The sequence below is a fragment of the Limanda limanda genome, chromosome 1, assembly GCF_963576545.1.
Source record: "Limanda limanda chromosome 1, fLimLim1.1, whole genome shotgun sequence".
Taxonomy (NCBI): domain Eukaryota; kingdom Metazoa; phylum Chordata; class Actinopteri; order Pleuronectiformes; family Pleuronectidae; genus Limanda; species Limanda limanda.
This window is the reverse complement of record NC_083636.1, coordinates 3862947-3882452: the sequence shown is the minus strand read 5'-3', so window position 1 is coordinate 3882452 and position 19506 is coordinate 3862947. Positions and strand designations below refer to the sequence as shown.

At 42.9% G+C, this 19506-nt stretch overlaps 1 protein-coding gene across 1 annotated transcript in view; it reads right to left on the bottom strand.

Moving 5' to 3' along the window:
* The window catches only part of cacna1bb (calcium channel, voltage-dependent, N type, alpha 1B subunit, b), a 117246-nt gene that overhangs the window by 39862 nt on the left and 57878 nt on the right, over positions 1 to 19506 (bottom strand). The window contains 15 exon segments of the mRNA XM_061075298.1: positions 75 to 866; positions 2828 to 2869; positions 4320 to 4382; positions 5876 to 5982; positions 6073 to 6140; positions 6664 to 6781; positions 7591 to 7663; positions 11469 to 11600; positions 12022 to 12134; positions 12235 to 12347; positions 12434 to 12655; positions 14448 to 14537; positions 16431 to 16520; positions 16623 to 16738; positions 16823 to 16926. Coding sequence (XP_060931281.1) covers positions 75 to 866; positions 2828 to 2869; positions 4320 to 4382; positions 5876 to 5982; positions 6073 to 6140; positions 6664 to 6781; positions 7591 to 7663; positions 11469 to 11600; positions 12022 to 12134; positions 12235 to 12347; positions 12434 to 12655; positions 14448 to 14537; positions 16431 to 16520; positions 16623 to 16738; positions 16823 to 16926 — 2243 coding nt within the window.

Sequence of the window (19506 nt, the reverse complement as noted above, 5' to 3'; positions counted from 1 at the left end):
AGGAAAGTTTTGGAGTCTGTGCGTGAACATGATTGACACAATGTGAATATAGAGCAGAACGTGTTGGGCCTTACCTGTGGCCTCGGGCGCCGTTTCTGCTCCTCCTGCAGTCGTCTCCATCCAGAGTCGACTGAGCTCGAACCATCCGAGAGCAGCGGCCCTTCCTCTCTCCGTTACTATCCCCTCCTCCTCCTCCTCCTCCTCCTCCTCCTCCTCCTCCTCCTCCTCCTCCTCCTCCTCCTCCTCCTCTGGCCCTCCTCTCTCCCTGGGCTCCGTTCCCTATCGTCCCGTTCCCCTCTCTGGCCGGACGATGGGCGTGGTGATGGCGACGCCCTCTTTCCTCTCCTCCTCCTCCTCCTCCTTGCAGGTCGTGGTTCTCCTCCTCGGGGGAGCCGGCCTGGTGGTGGTGCCGGTGTCCCTGCCCCCCCTCGTGGCTGTGGCTCCTCTCCGCCCTCCTCTCCTTGGTCTGGTTGTCGGCCTTGTGGTCCCGGCTCCTGCTGTGGTGGGTGTGGTGCCGCCCCCCCCTGGCGTCGCCTCCGTCTCCGTTCCTGTCCCGGTGGCGGTGATGCTTCCGGGCGTGAGCGTGGGAGGAGTTGTTGTTGTCTCCCGTGCCGTCCTCGTCCCGGCCCCCCCCTTCGGGAGGCCTGCTGGGTTTGTCTCCGTTCCTGGCCTCCACCACCAGGGGCCGGTCCAGGTGGGTCTTCATGTCCGGGTGGAGGTGGAGGGCGGACGCCATGCGGAGGCGCTCCTCGGGCTCCAGCTCGTTGAACAGCGCCTCGCTGCTCGACCGGACGTTGTGTCTCCTCAGCTGATTGGTCCTCTGCTCCCACACCGACATGCTCTTCCCCGAGCGCTGCGGATCCTTGCTGCTGCAAAACGGGGAAAATCAAACCCACAGGAGAAGATCGATGTGATGATGACAAACTACGATATTGAAACATTTCACATTTTTGCGTGAGCACCACTTTCCACGTTTTCCATCCATAGCCACAAATTCCACAAACCCTGCTTCAGTGGTCTATGGATGCTTCAACAAATGGTCGCCATGGTGAAGCTTTCACTTACCATGCTCCGGTGATATATGGAGAAACTAGTTCAAATCCCCAAATCCAGAATAGGACTATTTCCACTTTCTGAAAAACCTTCAGACGATAAAGGTCGTGTTCAGCGGACGATCTCTAAATTATGTTTACAATAAAATAACCTGATTCTGGGATTTTACGAGCATGTTTTCAACTGGTTCAACCTTCATCTTCTACAAGTGAGTGAGCTCATCTTCTCCTAAATGATTTATTGATAAACGAGTGAAGTACAAATGGTGTTTTCAAACGCTGCTGCTCAAGGATTCTGCGTTTGACTAATTTAAAAGCAAAGAACTAATAAAAAAATAGGGTCGGTATTTTTTATTTTATATATTCTTCATTTATACATGTGTACATGTTATTATTATTATTATTATATTTACTATTATTATTATATATACTGTTGCTGCCATTATTACTATATCCTGCTATTAAATTGGTATAATTACTATCATATATACATATATATTATGTTATATTATATACTATATATACTGTACTTTATACTGTCTAACAATAACATTACCATCATATCATCTGTACTATTACCATCATCTTGCCACTGCACCTTATCTACCTATTTATCTTGTGTTTCTGTTTTTATTCTTTCTACTTCAATATTTTTTATTTTATTCTATTGTATTTTATTGTATTCAAATATACCGGCTGCTATGACGACTTAATTTCCCTTCGGGGATGAATAAAGTAATCTATCTATCTATCTATCTATCTATCTATCTATCTATCTATCTATCTATCTATCTATCTATCTATCTATCTATCTATCTATCTATCTATCTATCTATCTATCTATCTATCTATCTATCTATCTATCTATCTATCTATCTATCTATCTATCTATCTATCTATCTATCTATCTATCTATCTATCTATCTATCTATCTATCTATCTATCTATCTATCTATCTATCTATCTATCTATCTATCTATCTATCTATCTATCTATCTATCTATCTATCTATCTATCTATCTATCTATCTATCTATCTATCTATCTATCTATCTATCTATCTATCTATCTATCTATCTATCTATCTATCTATCTATCTATCTATCTATCTATCTATCTATCTATCTATCTATCTATCTATCTATCTATCTATCTATCTATCTATCTATCTATCTATCTATCTATCTATCTATTAATGAAAATATCCTGTGTTTGACTTTACCCTCCCCGGGCAAATCATGACGTCTCTTCTGTCCTCTCGGTCGTCTTCTTATAAAACAAGTCCACTTGCTGAATTAGTGTTTCTACACTTTTGTGTGTGTTTAATTGTGTATTTCTAAACTCCTAAACCAGCTGAATCCTTTGGGGGTGATGGAGTTGACCTCCCACACAACCAGCTTCACCTCTGACTCATCAGATTCTGTGTTTTGTAACGTTGCCTCATTTCTTAGGGACAAAGAGTAAATGATGAATCTGTGGTTGTTTCCAGGGCAACTGGAAAAAGTTCCGAATGTCGAATGTTTCCCTTCAGACGTAGAAAAACATCAGACAGGAATAATCTTTTGAATCCAGTGGGAACCGGGTGGGAATGAGGCAGGCAGACCAGCATGCGATGGGTGGCTGTTATTCCTTTTGAACGGAAGTGGGAATAAACTTAAAACTTAAACATCAAAAACTGATTTGATGCGTTTCTACTGTTTCTGTCTCTGCACAGTAGGATTTATTTACATGGGGCTTTATGGGTTAGTTAAGTTTGTTCCCTCTGGTCACCTGTACCTCAAGATTCGTCGGGCGGGGGAGGAGTAGACAGTGTAACTCCTAAAAGACAAAGACACAGACAGACAGACAGACAGACAGACAGACAGACAGACAGACAGACAGACAGGCCGAGGACACAGACAGACAGGTGTCCACAGACAGGTGAGCAGCAGACAGACAGACAGACAGACAGTGTTTAAAAAGAGAGAAGAGTGAAGGATGAGACGATAGAGTGAGAGGAGAGAGATATTTACACAAATACACAAGTGGGATGTTGAATAAGCTTCTCCGGCCTTCATCTGCATTTTGAAATCCATCGAGATGTTTCAGAGAATTATTCACTAAAATATGTGTCTGAATTTATCTGTGTTATTTACATGTAATTGATTTGTGTATAAGAATCATAAAAACATATTAGTAATGACGACATGACAGAGTGTTCACTTAGTTTTATGGAGTTCCAGAAGAGAGGAAACGAGAGTAGAGGAGACGAGAGGAGAGGAAACGAGAGGAAACGAGAGCAGAGGAAACGAGAGGAGAGGACATAAGAGCAGAGGAGACGAGAGGAAGCAAGAGCAGAGGAGAGGAGAGGAGAGGAAACGAGAGGAAGCATGATCAAAGGAGAGGAAACAATAGGACGTAAGAGCAACGGAGAGGAAACAAGTGGAAGTAAGAGGAGAGGAAACAAGAGTAAGTAGGAGGAGAGAAAACAAGTGGAAGTAAGAGGAGAGGAAACAATAGGAAGCAAGAGCAAAGGAGAGGAAACAAGAGGAAGCAAGAGGAGAGGAGAGGAAACAAGAGGAAGTAAGAGCAAAGGAGAGGAAATAAGTGGAAGTAAGAGGAGAGGAAACAAGAGGAAGTAGGAGGAGAGGAGAGGAAACGAGAGGAAGTAAGAGCAAAGGAGAGGAAACAATGGGAAGTAAGATCAAAGGAGAGGAACCAAGAGGAAGTAGGAGGAGAGGAGAGGAAACGAGAGTAGAGGAGACGAGAGGATGTAAGAGGAGAGGAGAGGAAACGATAGGAAGTAGGAGGAGAGGAGAGGAAACAAGAGTAGAGGAGAGGAGAGGAAGTAAGAGGAGAGGAGAGGAAACGAGAGGAAGTAAGAGGAGAGGAAACAAGAAGAGAGGACACGAGAGGAAGCAATTACAGAGGAGAAGAGAGTTAAGAATGGAGGAGGAGATCATGAGGGAAAAAGACAGTAGAGGAAACAAGAGGAGAGAAGATGAGAGGAGACAAAAGAGGAGGAGTGCAGACGCGACCAAGGGGAATAAGAGAGGAGAGGAGGAGACAAGGACCATTGGGAAAACAACAGATGATTACGAGAGAGAAGACATGATGAAGAATGAGGAGAAAAGGGGGACGCATAAAAGAGAGGATGTAAGGAAAATAGAGGAGCATAGAGGAGACCACAAGGACAAAAGAAAGGAGAGGAGAAGAGAACAGGAGAGAGGAGCGGACGGAAAGGAGGGAGGAGAGGAGGAGAATATTGTAACAGAGACTGTTAACTCACAGTGACTGAATGCTGTTGATGGACGACCTGCGAGAGAGTGCATCTCGATTTTGCTTTACAAAACTGTGCATGCAGAACAGAAAAACAAAGGAAAAGAATGAGACACGAATGTGGAGGAGACGAGTGGACGTCCGTCCCTCCGTCCCTCCGCCCGTCCCCTCCTCCGTCAACCACAACACAAGCAGATACATCGTCATAAGAACAAAGACTGAAATCAAACCATTCAGGAGCTTCATCACAAAACAGAAACAAAGATATGACTGAAATTATATTTGAATATATAAATATGTGAGTTTTAAATAATTTTGTCATGAAACCCTGAATTTCTCTAAAAAAAAAGCACAGAGAATTCACACAAACCGTAAATCACATGTTCGATATACAAATTAAAATATTCCAATAACACTGTAACACAACGTACAGATCACGTAACACAACAGTGACGCTGGTGAGAGGTCGACTGACCCGGTTCTGAGAGGAGGAACAAATTAAACACTTTAAATTGATAAACGGCGGCGTGAAGCTCATGTGACCAAATGTACAGACTGTAAATAAAGATGGACGACATGAGAGCTCCGGAGAAGTGAAGCCAAAGCGTCCTGACCGCCCCCTGGTGGCTGGCTGCAGTACATGTAGCTGTATCTACTCCATGTTGGCAGATTGGACATTAGAAAACACGTGCAAATAGGTTTTATGTCATTTTAAGGCTCATCTGTAGGAAAAAGAGGCTTCTGTCCACACTCTAGTTAATTTGTTTTGTACGTGTTTGTCTCTGGACGGTGGGAGACGTGTCGTCCATCTTTATTTACAGTCTGCGCCTCAGACCGGGTCCATCCTTTGTTTTTCTTTTCATTTAAACTCCATTATATTGCTTCTGTAAATCAAGACGCTCCAGTTTTTTTTTTTTCACTCCAACTTTGACAGACTCTCATAATTCCAGTGTTCATCAGGGCTCTAAAAATAGTTTAAATTTGGAGGAGCAGTTAATTACCTCGTTGACACAAGACCCCAGACCTGTCAATCACAGGCCGGCGGCGGCAGGGAGGGGACGGGGTCAGAAGTTTTAGCGTGACAGCGTTTTATAAAGACGTCTCCGTCATTATCGGATCTGACAGAGAAGATTGGAGGTTTTTCTCTTGTTCTTGTGTTTTGCTCGATAGCTCTTAAACTTTCAAAATGAGGCCAAGGATCTAAAAGAATATACATGTTATGTTATTCATAGACTCCAGATTCATAATCATAGTTGTTTGGAACTATTTGTTAGGCTGGTGTCTATAATGGCTTCAGATTAAAAGGCCTCTGTAGTCTATTCAAGCCGAGCTAAAGCATTTCCTTCCCTCAAAGCTTCATTAATAAACCTCTCAGAGCGACTGAGGTAAACGGTTAGAGTCGTCAACGGGAGAATGACACAGGAGTGTACACACACAGACACACACACACACAGAGGGACAGACACACACATACACACACAGAGGGACAGACACACACACACACAGAGGGACATGTATCTCCGGTGTGGAGCTGAAGTCAGAGGACAGAGACTCCGGGAGACTTACGCAGCGATGGAGATGTTGGCCGCCGACATGGGGCTGACCTCCTTGACCTCCAGGGCTTTCTGCAGGGCCAGCTTCTTATTGGCCGCCTCCTCCTGCAACTCCTCGTCCTGAAACCAGTCACAACCAGGAAGTAAACATCGCTATGTGTTATAAATGTCTTTCAAATGCAAACACGGAGTTTGAACCCGAGCACCCACCTTCGTCAGCTCCTGTGCGTTGGCCAGGTTGTCGACGGCGATGGCCAAGAAGACGTTCAGGAGGGTGTCTGAATGAGGGGGGGGGCTCAGGAGAAAATACACATAATTCACAATAATGTGAATCACTAAAGTTTGATTTCTTTAAGCTCCAGTACCTCCGGTCCAGGTCTGACCCTGGATGAGCAATTTCACCTTTATTTAAAATAACTCTAATATTCAGGAGAAGTCAGAATCTGTCCTGTTAAGAGACGCTGGTCAGACACTCAGGGACAGGAGGAGGAGTCAAGTGAGGGCAAGGAACTTATTAAAAGTTTTGGAGAGAATTAAATGGTCTTTTATGAGCGACACTTTGCAAAAGAAAAGCACGTTTTCTATTTTTTCATACAGCAACTAAGAAAACACAGCTTTTGCCGCAGTAATAAAGAGAAGTTTCATTCCTCCTCCACCCGGTTGTAAATATCTCCGGATGAAGATGGTTTATTTATTCACTTTAAATTAGAATTTTAAGAGCCCGAAGAAATAGATATTACAATATTTCTTCCCCGACCTGTGAGGGATCATAAAGTGCAGTTTGAAAAAAAAAGAGGATACAGTTCCCGAACAGCGTGAGCACGATGAAGTAGACGGAGGAGAACATGCCGCGCCGCACGCCGCCCTGGGACTCGATCCCGTGGTACATGACGGCGTTCCAGTCCTCGCCGGTCAGGATCTGACAAAGAGGACGGACACAGGAGGGTTTATAAAAGTAGAGAATTAATTTATTTGACAGAGTGAAGGGTTATGAGCACAGACTAATTGAAGGATTATCAACAAGCTCATTATGGGACCAAAGGAACAAGGTCCAGTCGTTTCACTTAATTAAGGCTGATAAAGCTCTTTTCTCCAAAGTCTATAGTCTCTCATTTATTCTGGAAGTGTGTGTGTGTGTGTGTGTGTGTGTGTGTGTGTGTGTGTGTGTGTGTGTGTGTGTGTGTGTGTGTGTGTGTGTGTGTGTGTGCGTGTGTGTTTGTGTGGATTCAAGACGGAAATATGATGAAATCAAACAATTCTCGATCACAAACAAGTGGATAAATCTAAAGAATAACGTAATACAAGATTACTTTATTTATATCAGGGGTAATGTGAATCAAGTGGAAAAAACACACTAGAGCTTTAAATAATGATTATTATCATCATCAATTCATCCGTTGGTTATTTTTGCTAATTGGCTTATTAATTGTTTCATCTACAAATATGAGAAAATGGTGAAAGATTCTCGTCACAGCAGATAAAATAGAGAAAAGCATCAAATCTTTCATTTACGACTTCAGTTAATTTCTGCCAAAACATTAATTAAAATGCCAATTAACTGTTTCACTGCAGCTTCTGTGACCATTAGAGTTTCTTTATAGTCTCTGTTTAAAGCTTAGATGAATGTGTGTGTGTGTGTGTGTGTGTGTGTGTGTGTGTGTGTGTGTGTGTGTGTGTGTGTGTGTGTGTGTGTGTGTGTGTGTGTGTGTGCATGTGTGTGTGTGTCACCTGGAACACAGTGAGGATGGCGGCTGGGAACGTATCAAAGTTGGTTGTCGGCGTCTCCTCTTCAAAGTTAAACCTTTTTAAAAGAATCAGAATAAGAAACAACTTCATTTCAAAAAGAAGGAAAAACAATAAACAAATATTAAACCTTAAATTACAGTCAGATTTACATGGAGTGAATCTACCTGCAGTGGAAGAGAGGATGAGGATTAAAACCTTTTTGATAAATAATGTTAAATGTTGCAGCTTATGATAGAAAACACTTCATATATTACATTTTTTTGTTTTCATTGTAATTTTTTGTCCTTCTTGAATTTATGTTTTAATCATAACTTAGCAATATTTGTGATATTTGTATTATTTACTGTCATTTCATACTGCCATATGTTCTGGTTGGGGAAGGTTCTTGTATGTATGTAAATGTATAAAACTGTATAAAACCAATAAATATATGGGTTTTTTTTTTAAAGAAAACACTTCATTAAATGTGACCCTTTACGTTGAAGTTATGAGATCAAGTTACATGTGAATTGAATATGTAATTGAAAGTCAGTGAAGTTTTGAATAACATCACAGATAAGAATCCTTCAGATTTCAACCCACAGATAAAAAGGTTTCATGTCGGATCACATATTGGAAAACGTGAGTCCACGCTCGTTGCTCTTCTGGCCATGTGGCGAATCTGTGAGAATCCAATATGAGCTAATGACATCAGGCTGCATCGCTCTGGCTGTAATATACACTGTACATGCATGAGGGAGATGGAGTGGGGGGGTGGAGGAAGGGATGGAGGGAGGAGCAACTAATTCAATAAGGTCTTTCTCCCTCCGTGTGTCATCATATTCTCTCTCTCTCTCTCTCTGATGCTCCTCTCCTTCTACCTTTGTCCTTCTCTGTCTCGTTAGTGCATCCCTCCATCATCCCTCCCCTGCCACTTTCTCCATTAAACCTCAGCCCCCCCCATACTGTTCCCTCCATTCCTTCCTGCACCCCCACCCTCCATCCTCTCCTTGTTCCTTGAGGATTAGCCCGGGGAGCGGCGGCGTTTCCTCTGCGTGTCGACCTCTGTTTACTCTGATAATGGGGATCGGGAGCTCGGCACTCTGCTTCCTGTGCAGCAGCCGAGGGGACTTCATTAAAAAATCGATTCCTGAAAACAAGAACCGTGAGAGGCCTGACTCTCACAGAGGACACGCATGTACACGCATCCACAGGCGTGTACATGTGGAGTGGAGATAACGGCTGCACACGTGGAATCCTGCAGCCCGGTGACAAATCAAGTCACAGGCTTCTACTAAATGAAGAAGCTGTTCTGAATACAAAGAGGAGAGTCACTGTTAAAACCCTCATGGATCATCTGTCTGTTATTTAACCCCTCAATGATTTGTCGAGTTTAAATAAAGGTTGTAATTTGAATCGAGACCCAGCCAACGATTATATTTATTTATTTGAAATTTAACCTCTCGACCGAAACCTTTCTGATTAAATGTTGAGTATTTTAAATGTCACAACACAGTTCAGAACTCCAGGCGATCGCTGAACTCTGGAAAATCATCTCTCCTGCGTCTGACAATTCACAAGGAAAGTCTGATAAAGAGTGAATTTCTCTATTCCATCTGTTAGGATTTCAAATTTTTAAGTATAGTCTGTGCTGAGAGAACTCTTAAAAATAAAGATTATGAGTAGTTTTAGGTAGATATTATGCTTTGTACAAATGATTTAATAATAACCTTGTCCTTCCTAATATTTAATCTACAAATTAGAAATGTGTGTGCGTCACAACGATGGTCAGTCTCACAGCTGTCTTGATAGGAGAGTCTAGAGAGTTTGTTATGGTTCATTTGGTGCATGACATTTTCTACTCAAGGTTATGAGACAACATCAGACTGTCAGGATAGAGTTGTCTAGCAACTATCAGAGTAGTAGGAACGTCATTGGGAGTGTCTCCATGTTCTACTTCCGTATTCCAAAAGCCAGGAGGATGGATTACACCTCCGCACTTCCGAGGAGGGAGGAACGAAGATCTACTCAGTGGTGGGAAGTAACGAAGTAGAAATACTTTGTTACTGTACTTAAGTTGATTTTTCACATATCTGTACTTTACTTGAGTATTTATTTTCCTGACGACTTTTTACTTTTACTTGTTACATTTAATAAAAAATATCTGTACTTTCTACTTCTCTCTCTCTCTCTCTCTCTCTCTCTCTCTCTCTCTCTCTCTCTCTCTCTCTCTCTCTCTCATATCTAGGGTTCAAAATTTGTAAAATTATACATTATATACATTATATTCATATTGTTGTTATAATTTTTCAGTCAGTTGAGCTAAATCTTGAGGTGAAACATGTTGGGTTGTTTTGTGTCTGTATAGGACCACTATAAAAAGCACTTTGCATTTTTAATTTTGGTACTTGTACTTTTACTTTTGATACTTAAGTTCATTTCAGCACCAGATACTTTGGATACTTAAGTACTTTTAATATGAGCGACTTTAAGACTTTTACTCAAGTCATTTTCGGTTTTCGGATTCCAAAAGGCAGAGCGATGCTTTTAAGAGAAGATTTTCTGTCTCCAGGAATAATTTGACGACTTGGGTTTCATTTTTAGACTCGAGGTTTAAAATGTGAGTCTGAACATTACAGCTGAACATCACTCGCAGGGAATCGTGCGCTCGGCCGGCTGGAAGCACCATGTGGATGTCAGACTCATCTCTCACTCGTCCATCACCACCGAGCGATGCCAAGCTAATGATGATGCAGACTGATGTGGGCTCGCTGCCATGGAAACAGCCGGCTGCTTCAAAAGACACCGAGGCGTCTCCTCCGCGGTGGAGGGTCCGTTGGGTTTGGTGAAGTTTAACTTTAACTTGAGAACGGCCATGATCAGAAGAAACCGGGGACTTTGGAAGGAGACAGGAGACAGGGGGGACGGGAGGGGACAGCGGTCGCTCGTGTCAAAGTATAATAAAATCATAATTCTCAGCATCACAACCAGTGTGGTAATTCTAACAAGTCACAAATCTAGTTGTGGTTTCATTTTCATTTGTTTGTTATTCAACATGATAATGCAAACACTTGGTGGAAGGATGTGGTTTGGAGCCATTACATCACCATGCAGATCCAGATCAAATTTCTATATCATTGTGAGGTGGATGTTTATCAACATTTTAATAATTTCCCAGAGAATAATTCAAGGATCTTGGTGAAGAACAATTTAGGGGACTGATATTAACACGTGTGCACTTTGGATTTGATGAATTTGAATGTGGTTTCATAGGGGGACTGTTGGGTCTTGGTGGAAGTTTGTGTTCTCTAAGTTTCTGAGTCTCTTCTAGTTTATCTTGTAAAAAAAAAGACAGATTAAATACAAGAGGAGTCGAGTTAAATAAGCTGCTTTGTTCACATTCTGTGCTTTTCAAGTTAAAAACCTGAAATCTGGGAAAAGACAACTTTCGGAAAAATGAAGTCAAACATAGAAAAATGCATTTTATCTTTCCCTGCTCGGATTTATATTTGAAACTTTCTTATTTCATAGCAGGTGTTTTTTAGAACCGACTAAAACAAACAATAAAATCAGAAGTCCTTGAACCTTCGTGGTCATGCAGCCACGTTTGAGGACAGAGACAGACGGAGCCTGGATGTTAGATCTGTGATTATCGGCACAATCCGGAGGTGATCCTGTCATCAGGCGACAGAGAGCTCCTGCAGAGACTCGAATCAAAGAGCTTCACACTGAGCGGCTGCTCTGCCAGATACCTGCGGTGTCTACACGGCTGTCACCAGCGCCACGCCGGGGCCAGGGATCACACTCACAGACACACACAACACACACAGACAGACACACACAGAGAGCAGAGAGCAGGACGGGCTGGAGAGACTACTCACTGTCCTCCAAAGAGCTGCATGCCCAGCAGAGCGAAGACCACGATGAAGAGGAAGAGGAGGAAGAGCAGGCTGATGATGGACTTCATGGAGTTCAGGAGGGAAACCACCAGGTTCCTCAGCGAGTTCCAGTATCTGAGCGAAAGCAGCAAACACAGAAAACAACGGGTGAAACCAACATTCAGACGGAAATAACGAAGCTTAAACGAAGCCGATTGCGTAGAAACTCGGCAGCTGCCAGATTCTCTGAATCACAGGATTACAGAGAATCTGAGGAAATAAAAGGATTTCAATCAAAGCTCTAACAGGATCATCGGGGGGGAGAAAGAATTCAGAAGAAATGTGAAGCTCCTGGAACGTGGAATAAATAACTGAACTGAACGTGTGTTAAATTAAGAGTTATGATGATCACGGAAATAACATTACACCCAGCGTGGTGAAGCTTCATTTAAAGTGGCTCTGAACAATTAAATTAAGGTTCTTATTTATGGAAAATTGGTGAGAAATGAAAGCGTTTGAATCCTGTTGTGCCTCTTCACTGTAAAAATGAACTCACTTGGTGACTTTGAATATCCGGAGCAGCCGCAGGGCTCGTAGCACGCTGATCCCAAACGAAGCTCCGGGTTTGATCATGTCCCAGATCACCTCACAGATACTTCCCACGATCACCTGCAGACGAGAGCAGAGGGTGAAGGCATCAGTGGGTCTGTTCAAAACTATTTAAAAACCAAAACCTCATCCGGACAGTGTCGACTCTGCTTCGTCTTACCCCGAAATCAAAGCAGTTAAAGGAGGAATGGAAATAGTTCCGCGCTCCGAGGCCGTACATCTTCAAGCTCATCTCACTCAGGAACAAACCCAGGAACACAAACTCTGCTGTGTCTGCAACAGAGGAAAGAGAAACCCAGTCTTACACACCATCTGTTGAAATGTGTGTGTTTGTGTGTGTCTGTGTGTGTGAGACTTACACAGGGCCCTGGTGAGCCAGTCGGGTTGGTCGTAGTGGACGATGGCCACACACAGCGTGTTGAGTCCCACCAGACACAGGACGATCCAGTAGAAGCTCTGCGCCTTCACCATGCGGCGGATGAAGAAGCGGATCCTCTTCTCCTTGCGGCGGAAGTAGGAGGAGCCGTCCATCTTCCCGCCGCTCTTCACGCTGGCTCGGCCGAACGGAGAGCCGGGAGGAGCTGGAGGCGATGAAGAGGAGGAGGAGGAGGAGGAAGAGAAATTAGTACATAAAGCATTTAGTACTCAAAAGGCACTTCTGGCAAGAATGAGTGTTATAATATGGGAAATATATTTAAGTGTGTATTTACAGACGTCAGTATTTATGATTGAAAATCAACAATTACTATATATTATATCACCTCAATATTAACAGTAATGTACCACTTCAGATTGTCCAAAACATTCCCTTGTTCTTTCATTCTCATATTCATACAGACGACATTGGTCTTCAAATATATCACAGGCTAAGAAAGGAGACGTGAGAAAGTGCTTCCTGGTTCACACAGTGAATCCCTACATGTGATTAGCAGCTTCACCTTCATCAAGACTCTCATTGAGATCTTTAAATCACGTTTTTTTTAGATGCTCAGACGACATTTCTTATTGTTATTGCAGGCACCGAAAACACTTCATGGATTGTTTGCCTGATAGGAATGAACAGTTGTATCCGGCTCCACCTGCTGACGCTGTTCTCCTCTCACAGACCCTTGTTCTCTCTGTTTTCTCGAGTTGCACCAGGATTGCATGTGTGCCTCCGGTCACCGAAGCTGCAAAGGTTAGTTGTCAGCATCACCCACGTGAGTTTGTGCCTCGAGTTGCGGCTAAAAGTTCACTTCTACTCAGGAAAGATTCAGGAAGGTCCAGGCAACACGAGACATGTTTACTGGGTTTCTTTCCTCTTGTGTGTGACGAATGTTTCTTTTGTTATTTTAAAAGTTAATAAGCAATGTTAAAAAGCTTGAATTCTGTCAAAATATGAAGAAATTCTCCAAAGGCAAACTTGAGATATCGTGTTCAAGAGGCCAGATATTGTATTGTATTGTAATATATATAAAAATGTACCCTTCATAACCAAAGTCTAATCAGTTCATCTTTGAGTCCTTGGGAATTTTTGTGCCAAATTTGAAATAAGCCTTGTAAGGGTTTCTTAAGATAAGGAGTTAACAAGGCAAAGAAAAGGGATTTGTGAGGTCACAGCACACCTTCGACCACCAACATCTCACAAGTTCTTCTGTGAGTCAAAGGGAAAGTTTGAATTGGTTCCTGAGACATACTTGACATTTTTATGAATGGGACGGAGAGACGGACGAAAGCAGGAGGCGTGAATATGAACCTGAATATGAATCAGATTGTCTCCGTCTGTAAGAATCAATTCCACTTTACACCCGTGAACAGACACAGAAAAATGATTGTGACCGAAAACTGCTAAAAGTAAGAGCGCATCCCCGAGGGAGAGGAATAAAAGCATCAAATCTCTCCCTGACTTTTACTTGCAGCTTCTCATTAAAACCATGCAGCTCATATCTCTGCAGAACTGGAGGCAGAATGTGCAAAACAAGAGAGATGAGTCTCAAGTTCCACGCAGAGCACCTCCTCCCTCGGCACTTATGGAAAACAGTCGTGACGTGAGATATTTAGGAGGTTAAAAAAAGGATTTTAGGTTTAAGGCAGGAGAAGAGTTTCACTTATGTTTATTTCCAACACTCAGACGAGCAATGATCATCCGTCTTTGTGGGCGACGCTTAAATCTGTAAATGTATAAAGTTTTAAATCGCTGCAGGTGATTCTCTTGCTGTTTTTTAATTTAACAGTCTAATAAAGGAAAGTTAAATTCTACTTGTTCTCCCTCAAGCTGACGTGTCTCTGCAGGAGAAACCTTCAGAAACCGGCTCTTAGAGTCGCTCTTATTGTGAAAGGTCGCCTGTGAGCAGACGACACGCGAAGGTCAAAGGTCAAAGATGTGAGAGTTACCGACGGAGGAGAGGTCGGCGAAAGGATCCTCCCCGTCCTCGGCTCCGATCAGGTCGTTTTTACCTTTCTTGACTTTGCCTCGTTTCAGAACTGCGAAGAAAACAGAGAATTAAATTATTATTATGTTTCAGAAATGAACAGTGATGTAGGAACAGTGCTGTCGTGTATAACTGTAAGACAAGCATTTTCAAATTGCATTTTCAACCCTCAATACCTTTATATATATGTGTGTGTGTGTGTGTGTGTGGATGTGTGTGTGCGTGTGTGTGTGTGCAGCAGTGAGCTAATTGGAAAATTTGAATAGCAGGCATCAATCATGTTTTTCATTTGGAGCTTTTCTGCCTTCCTGCTTGACGCCAGCCTTGGAATGAAGAACTGCCAGCAGGACATGAATGTGACGGTCACGTGATCGGCTCCTTGTCACCACGTCCTTCCTCCTCAGCTGAAAACCACGGTTCTGCTCTCGAGCCGCCGGCTGCTGCTGAGCGGCAAAACCAGGCTGAGAAACAATCTGAAGAAAATCACTGGTTTCTAACACAAACTGGGTTGGAGATATTTGTAGATTTGAGATAAATGGAGAATCAGGACACTTCGGTTTGGAATGTGCAACATGACAACACGTGTCATTCACACTTCAGAGCCTGGGGGGCGCTGCAGAGGCCTCTAGGTACACGGGGTGGCAGATTTACCAGGCGTGGAGAGGGTCCTTGAAGGCAACACCATCGGACAAGGAGGAGAGTGAACAGAAAGAACTGGAATCATCCAGTCTGCCCAAAATATATTTATAGATTTCCTAAATTTCTCATCATCAAAAGACAAAGAGGATGAATGATTTAAGAAGGGAGGGATCTCCATCGAGGGGGCGTGTCCACTGTGATTGACACCTCCCTCCACCCCTCTCTCATCTGACGAAGTCCAGCTCCGTATTTCCTCCTCCGGCAAAATCACAATGAGTTTCTTTTCTCATTTTTTAATCCCTCACATGTAAATAATTGAGAACAAGAAGCCGCCGGCTGCCGTGACGACGCCGGAGGCTTCAGCTCGGATCTGTCTCCCGTGTGCGTCCGTTCCCCGGCAAACGCATTTCCATGAGTGTATTAACAAATCTAATAGGACTGACTGTAAATCCCACTAATTAACCCTCTTCCTCACATCGGCCCTAATGGACTGACATCATGAGCGAGAGAGGGAGGGAGGGAGGGAGGGAAGGAGGGAGGGAGAGAGAATTATTTCTGCTGCAAAAAATGGCAACAAGAGTGAAAACCATGATTATCATTCCAGTACCAGTCTGATCATAAGTGCTGGTTCTATGATTGCACTTATTATTCATATAAATATATATATATATATATAATTGGCTGGCATGGCAACAAACAGCCTTGTCTGCATTCAGAGAACAGCATTTAGTTCCAGTTAAGATAATTCATGTCATATGTTAACTGTTATGTAAATGCAAGGTGTGCTTATCGTCCATAAAGACTTTACTGTCCACGCAGCTGGTCAGATTCCTGGACACACCCACACACGTTTATCAGGTTCCACGCCACCTTCTTCCAGTCATCAGTTGCATCAACAGCCAAACGTTTGAACTGAAATAAGTTAAGAAACTCAATCTGCAAAAATACTCTCACAGGTTCAGAGGAAAATCTGGACAAATGTCACAAAACACCCGAGCGACCTTTAGTCCAGAGGGAGGCGGAGTTTTAGTTCACTAACAACTGACCTTTTATAAAACTGCTTCCAGGGAGAAATGTTGAGAAACTATTTCCAGTGTTGACGTGTGGACAGAGACACCAAAAAGGTTTTTTGGGCTCGTGGCGTCTCTGCTTGGAACCGGTATTAGCGTTTTGTCCTGGACTCCGATTGGCCGACACGGTTAAATCAGTACCTGGGGGGGTTTGTGGTGATGGTGACACGCTGACGGAGGAAATGATGGCGTGTGAAACCTCTCTGGTGACTGACTGTGGTAAAGCAGATTTTCACCTGGCAGGTTTTGTTTCCTCTTGTACCAGGCGCCGTCCAGCGGAGACTTCTCCTCTGCGATCTCCTCCTCCTCCTCCAGCAACACCTCCTCTGCAGCGGGAGAGAGAGAGAGAGAGAGAGAGGAAGGATTATTATTCTTCTAACACAACAGCACACACCTCACGCTGTTTCAGAGATTTAATTGAATCGAACCCGCTTTGCAGATCCACTCCAAGTATCCGGTCAGCTCTCGTTCGATCTGCTGCTGCCTCCGGAGCTTCAGGAACTCCTGTCTCTTCTCCACTCGCTCTCTCTCTTTGGCAAATTCTCTGTTCGGACATACGTGTTGTGTTTAGTCATACATGACTCCGGCTCGGGGAACACGTGAACTTGGGTTTGGAAGGTCATCTTACCCTGACAGGACGCCGAGCACCAGGTTGAGCATGAAGAACGAGCCGATGATGATGAGAGGGATGAAGTACAGCCAGTTCCAGGTGTTTCCTGCCACATCGTTGGTCTGGAGACACAAAATCAGAAAATCAATATGACAAATGTCACTTATACAAACTAGAATGGAAACCGGTAGAGCGTATCCCTCCACCAAGTCCTAACAGTCCCCTAAGAACCCACATCCACAAATCTGGATCTACCCCAGAAATGATTGGGTTGTTTCTTGGTTCATGTCCAACAAATAAACAAACCAAAACATAATCCATAGCTTGATTGTCACTTTTCCTTCTCTTGGAATCGTCTTTTAAAATAACAAATGTGTCTCAACAGAGTGTCTTCTGTGATTTCTTAGTTAAAAAAAGTAATTTCCGTCAGAAACAGTGAACGAACATCTCAAAAACAAAATTTAAATGAAGCATTTTAAATTTAAGAAAAAGGACACAAGAGTTATTTTCCTTCCGTCAATCACAGCTGAGAATAAGAACTTGTTTTTACCGACTTGGTTGAAGACACCAAAAAAACAGAAACATTTGCCAACTTCAGTGTCAATCAAAAAAAAAACACTGACAACTTTTCAGTTTGAGAAAAAAAAGCAATTTAAAAAAGTCTCCTTCCAAATAAAGCCACTGACTGACGCTTGGTTGAGTATCAGGACAAAACAAGTGTTTAATTCAGCGAGAGGAACAGGCGCCGAAATATTCCTACTTCTATTACCAGTGAATAGTCCACAGACAAATAGGTGGGACAAATACACACACACACACACACACACTGTTCCCGTTTTGGATATCTTAAATAAACATGGACGACACGTCTCCACTTTCTCATATTGTACAATTATGAAGCATCAAATCACTAATTAAAACCAAACTTATGGAACCATTATCACTTCAACATAATCAGTTTGTTAAGAACTTTCTAAAATGACACAAACTATCTTTGAGTAAATTTGTTTTTCACATGTATTAGTTTGGTTTATGTCCCGTCCACTCACAAGGAGGAGGGAGGGTTTGTGTGACCGGTACTGCAGCCGGCCACCAGGGGGCGATCAAGATAGTTTGGCTTGACACTCATCACTGTGACTTCCACCTTTTTCACGATAAACAAAATCAAAAGCTTTAATGAGCAATTAACAAGTGTTTTTATGTTAATGTGTCAAATGAAATGTGTAAAGTGACAAATCCTATAGCCAGATATTTTCCTCTAATGGTGGAGGAGACCAAAAGTTAGCACCAAAGGATATAACACAATATATCCGTGATGGGCAAAACCCACGACTCCCGATGGACGATGTTATGAATCCATAAAACTACAGCATGTGGGTGTTGTGCTCAAAACTAAGTGACAAAACAAAATGCAACCCCTTACAGCGACAGACTCCCGGAGGACTCTGGGCAGGATCCTTTATGTCTGTGATGGTCGACCTGGACCGACTACAACACGGCTGAATGTTCATGCTGGTCTCCCCTGGGGGGGGGGGGGTCGTGGGAGTCAGCCCAATCCCTGTTTGATGCTGGTGCCCACACGGCGTCCTGTGAGCGGGAGAGCGACCTGCGGACTGACGGGTCGTGTGAAGCACGCTGACATTCTGCAGACGCCAGAGTTGATGCGCTGCCTCACGCTGGCTGTAATTGTGATGGGAGGTTCAGGGCGGCTGAATAAGCAGGTTGGAGATCTATATTATGTACCCGACACACACACACAGACACACACAGACACACACAGACACACACTGTAGCATGGCCTCAGCTGTCAGAGAAGCAGCGGCCCACACATCAGAATAAATGGCTGCCAGAAGCTTCACTTTCTCCCGACATGTCCAACGTCTCATCACTGTCTCATCATCTCGTCTCTGCCTCTCATGCTTGGTTAAGTTCATCAGAGAGTAAATGTTTTACACAGACGTCGCCTCGATGTAGTGATTTGTTTCCTTTGCGTTAAATAATCTGTGTTTAAAGGTTTTTGGTTAAAAAAACAACTGGGCCCAACAACTGATTTCTACCTGTTTCTTCCTTGTTGTTTTTTTATTGAAGTTTTTAAAGCAGTTTTCATTAAAAAATATAAAACAAGTGAAACTCATCCAGTGCGACAGTGAGACATGGAGCTAAAAGGAGAATGAATATTAGATTTAAATTGACTATAATGACAGATAGACTATTCAAAATTCTAAATAAATGTTTAATATGTGAAAATACCACAAAATTTGCAAATATTAAAGCCACCTGACCTTTTATATCTTTCCAATAATTCCAGAAATCACTGTTTGTGGCTCATGGTATTGGTAATGGCCCAAAGAGGTGCAGTGATAGATTTGTTGCGATTAGTAGATGTGATGAGTTCAATTTTAATAAGGTTTGAATAAACAGGCAACCAGTGCTCTGTCTGAATCAAGCTTCACTGAATTCAGTTTTCATAAAACAACTGTTCCTCGTCCATTGCGACAGCGACAGTGAGACAAATGTAGTATTCCTCATTGGCTGGAGACCAACATGGAGCTAAAAGGATGATAATTATTAGATTTACATTTATATATCTTCAATATTACACATTGAATATATATTGAAAAGTCTTGGCAAATATTAAAGCCACCTCACCTTTTATTGCTTTCCAATAATTCCAGTGTGTTGCTCACGTATCTGGAGAACTG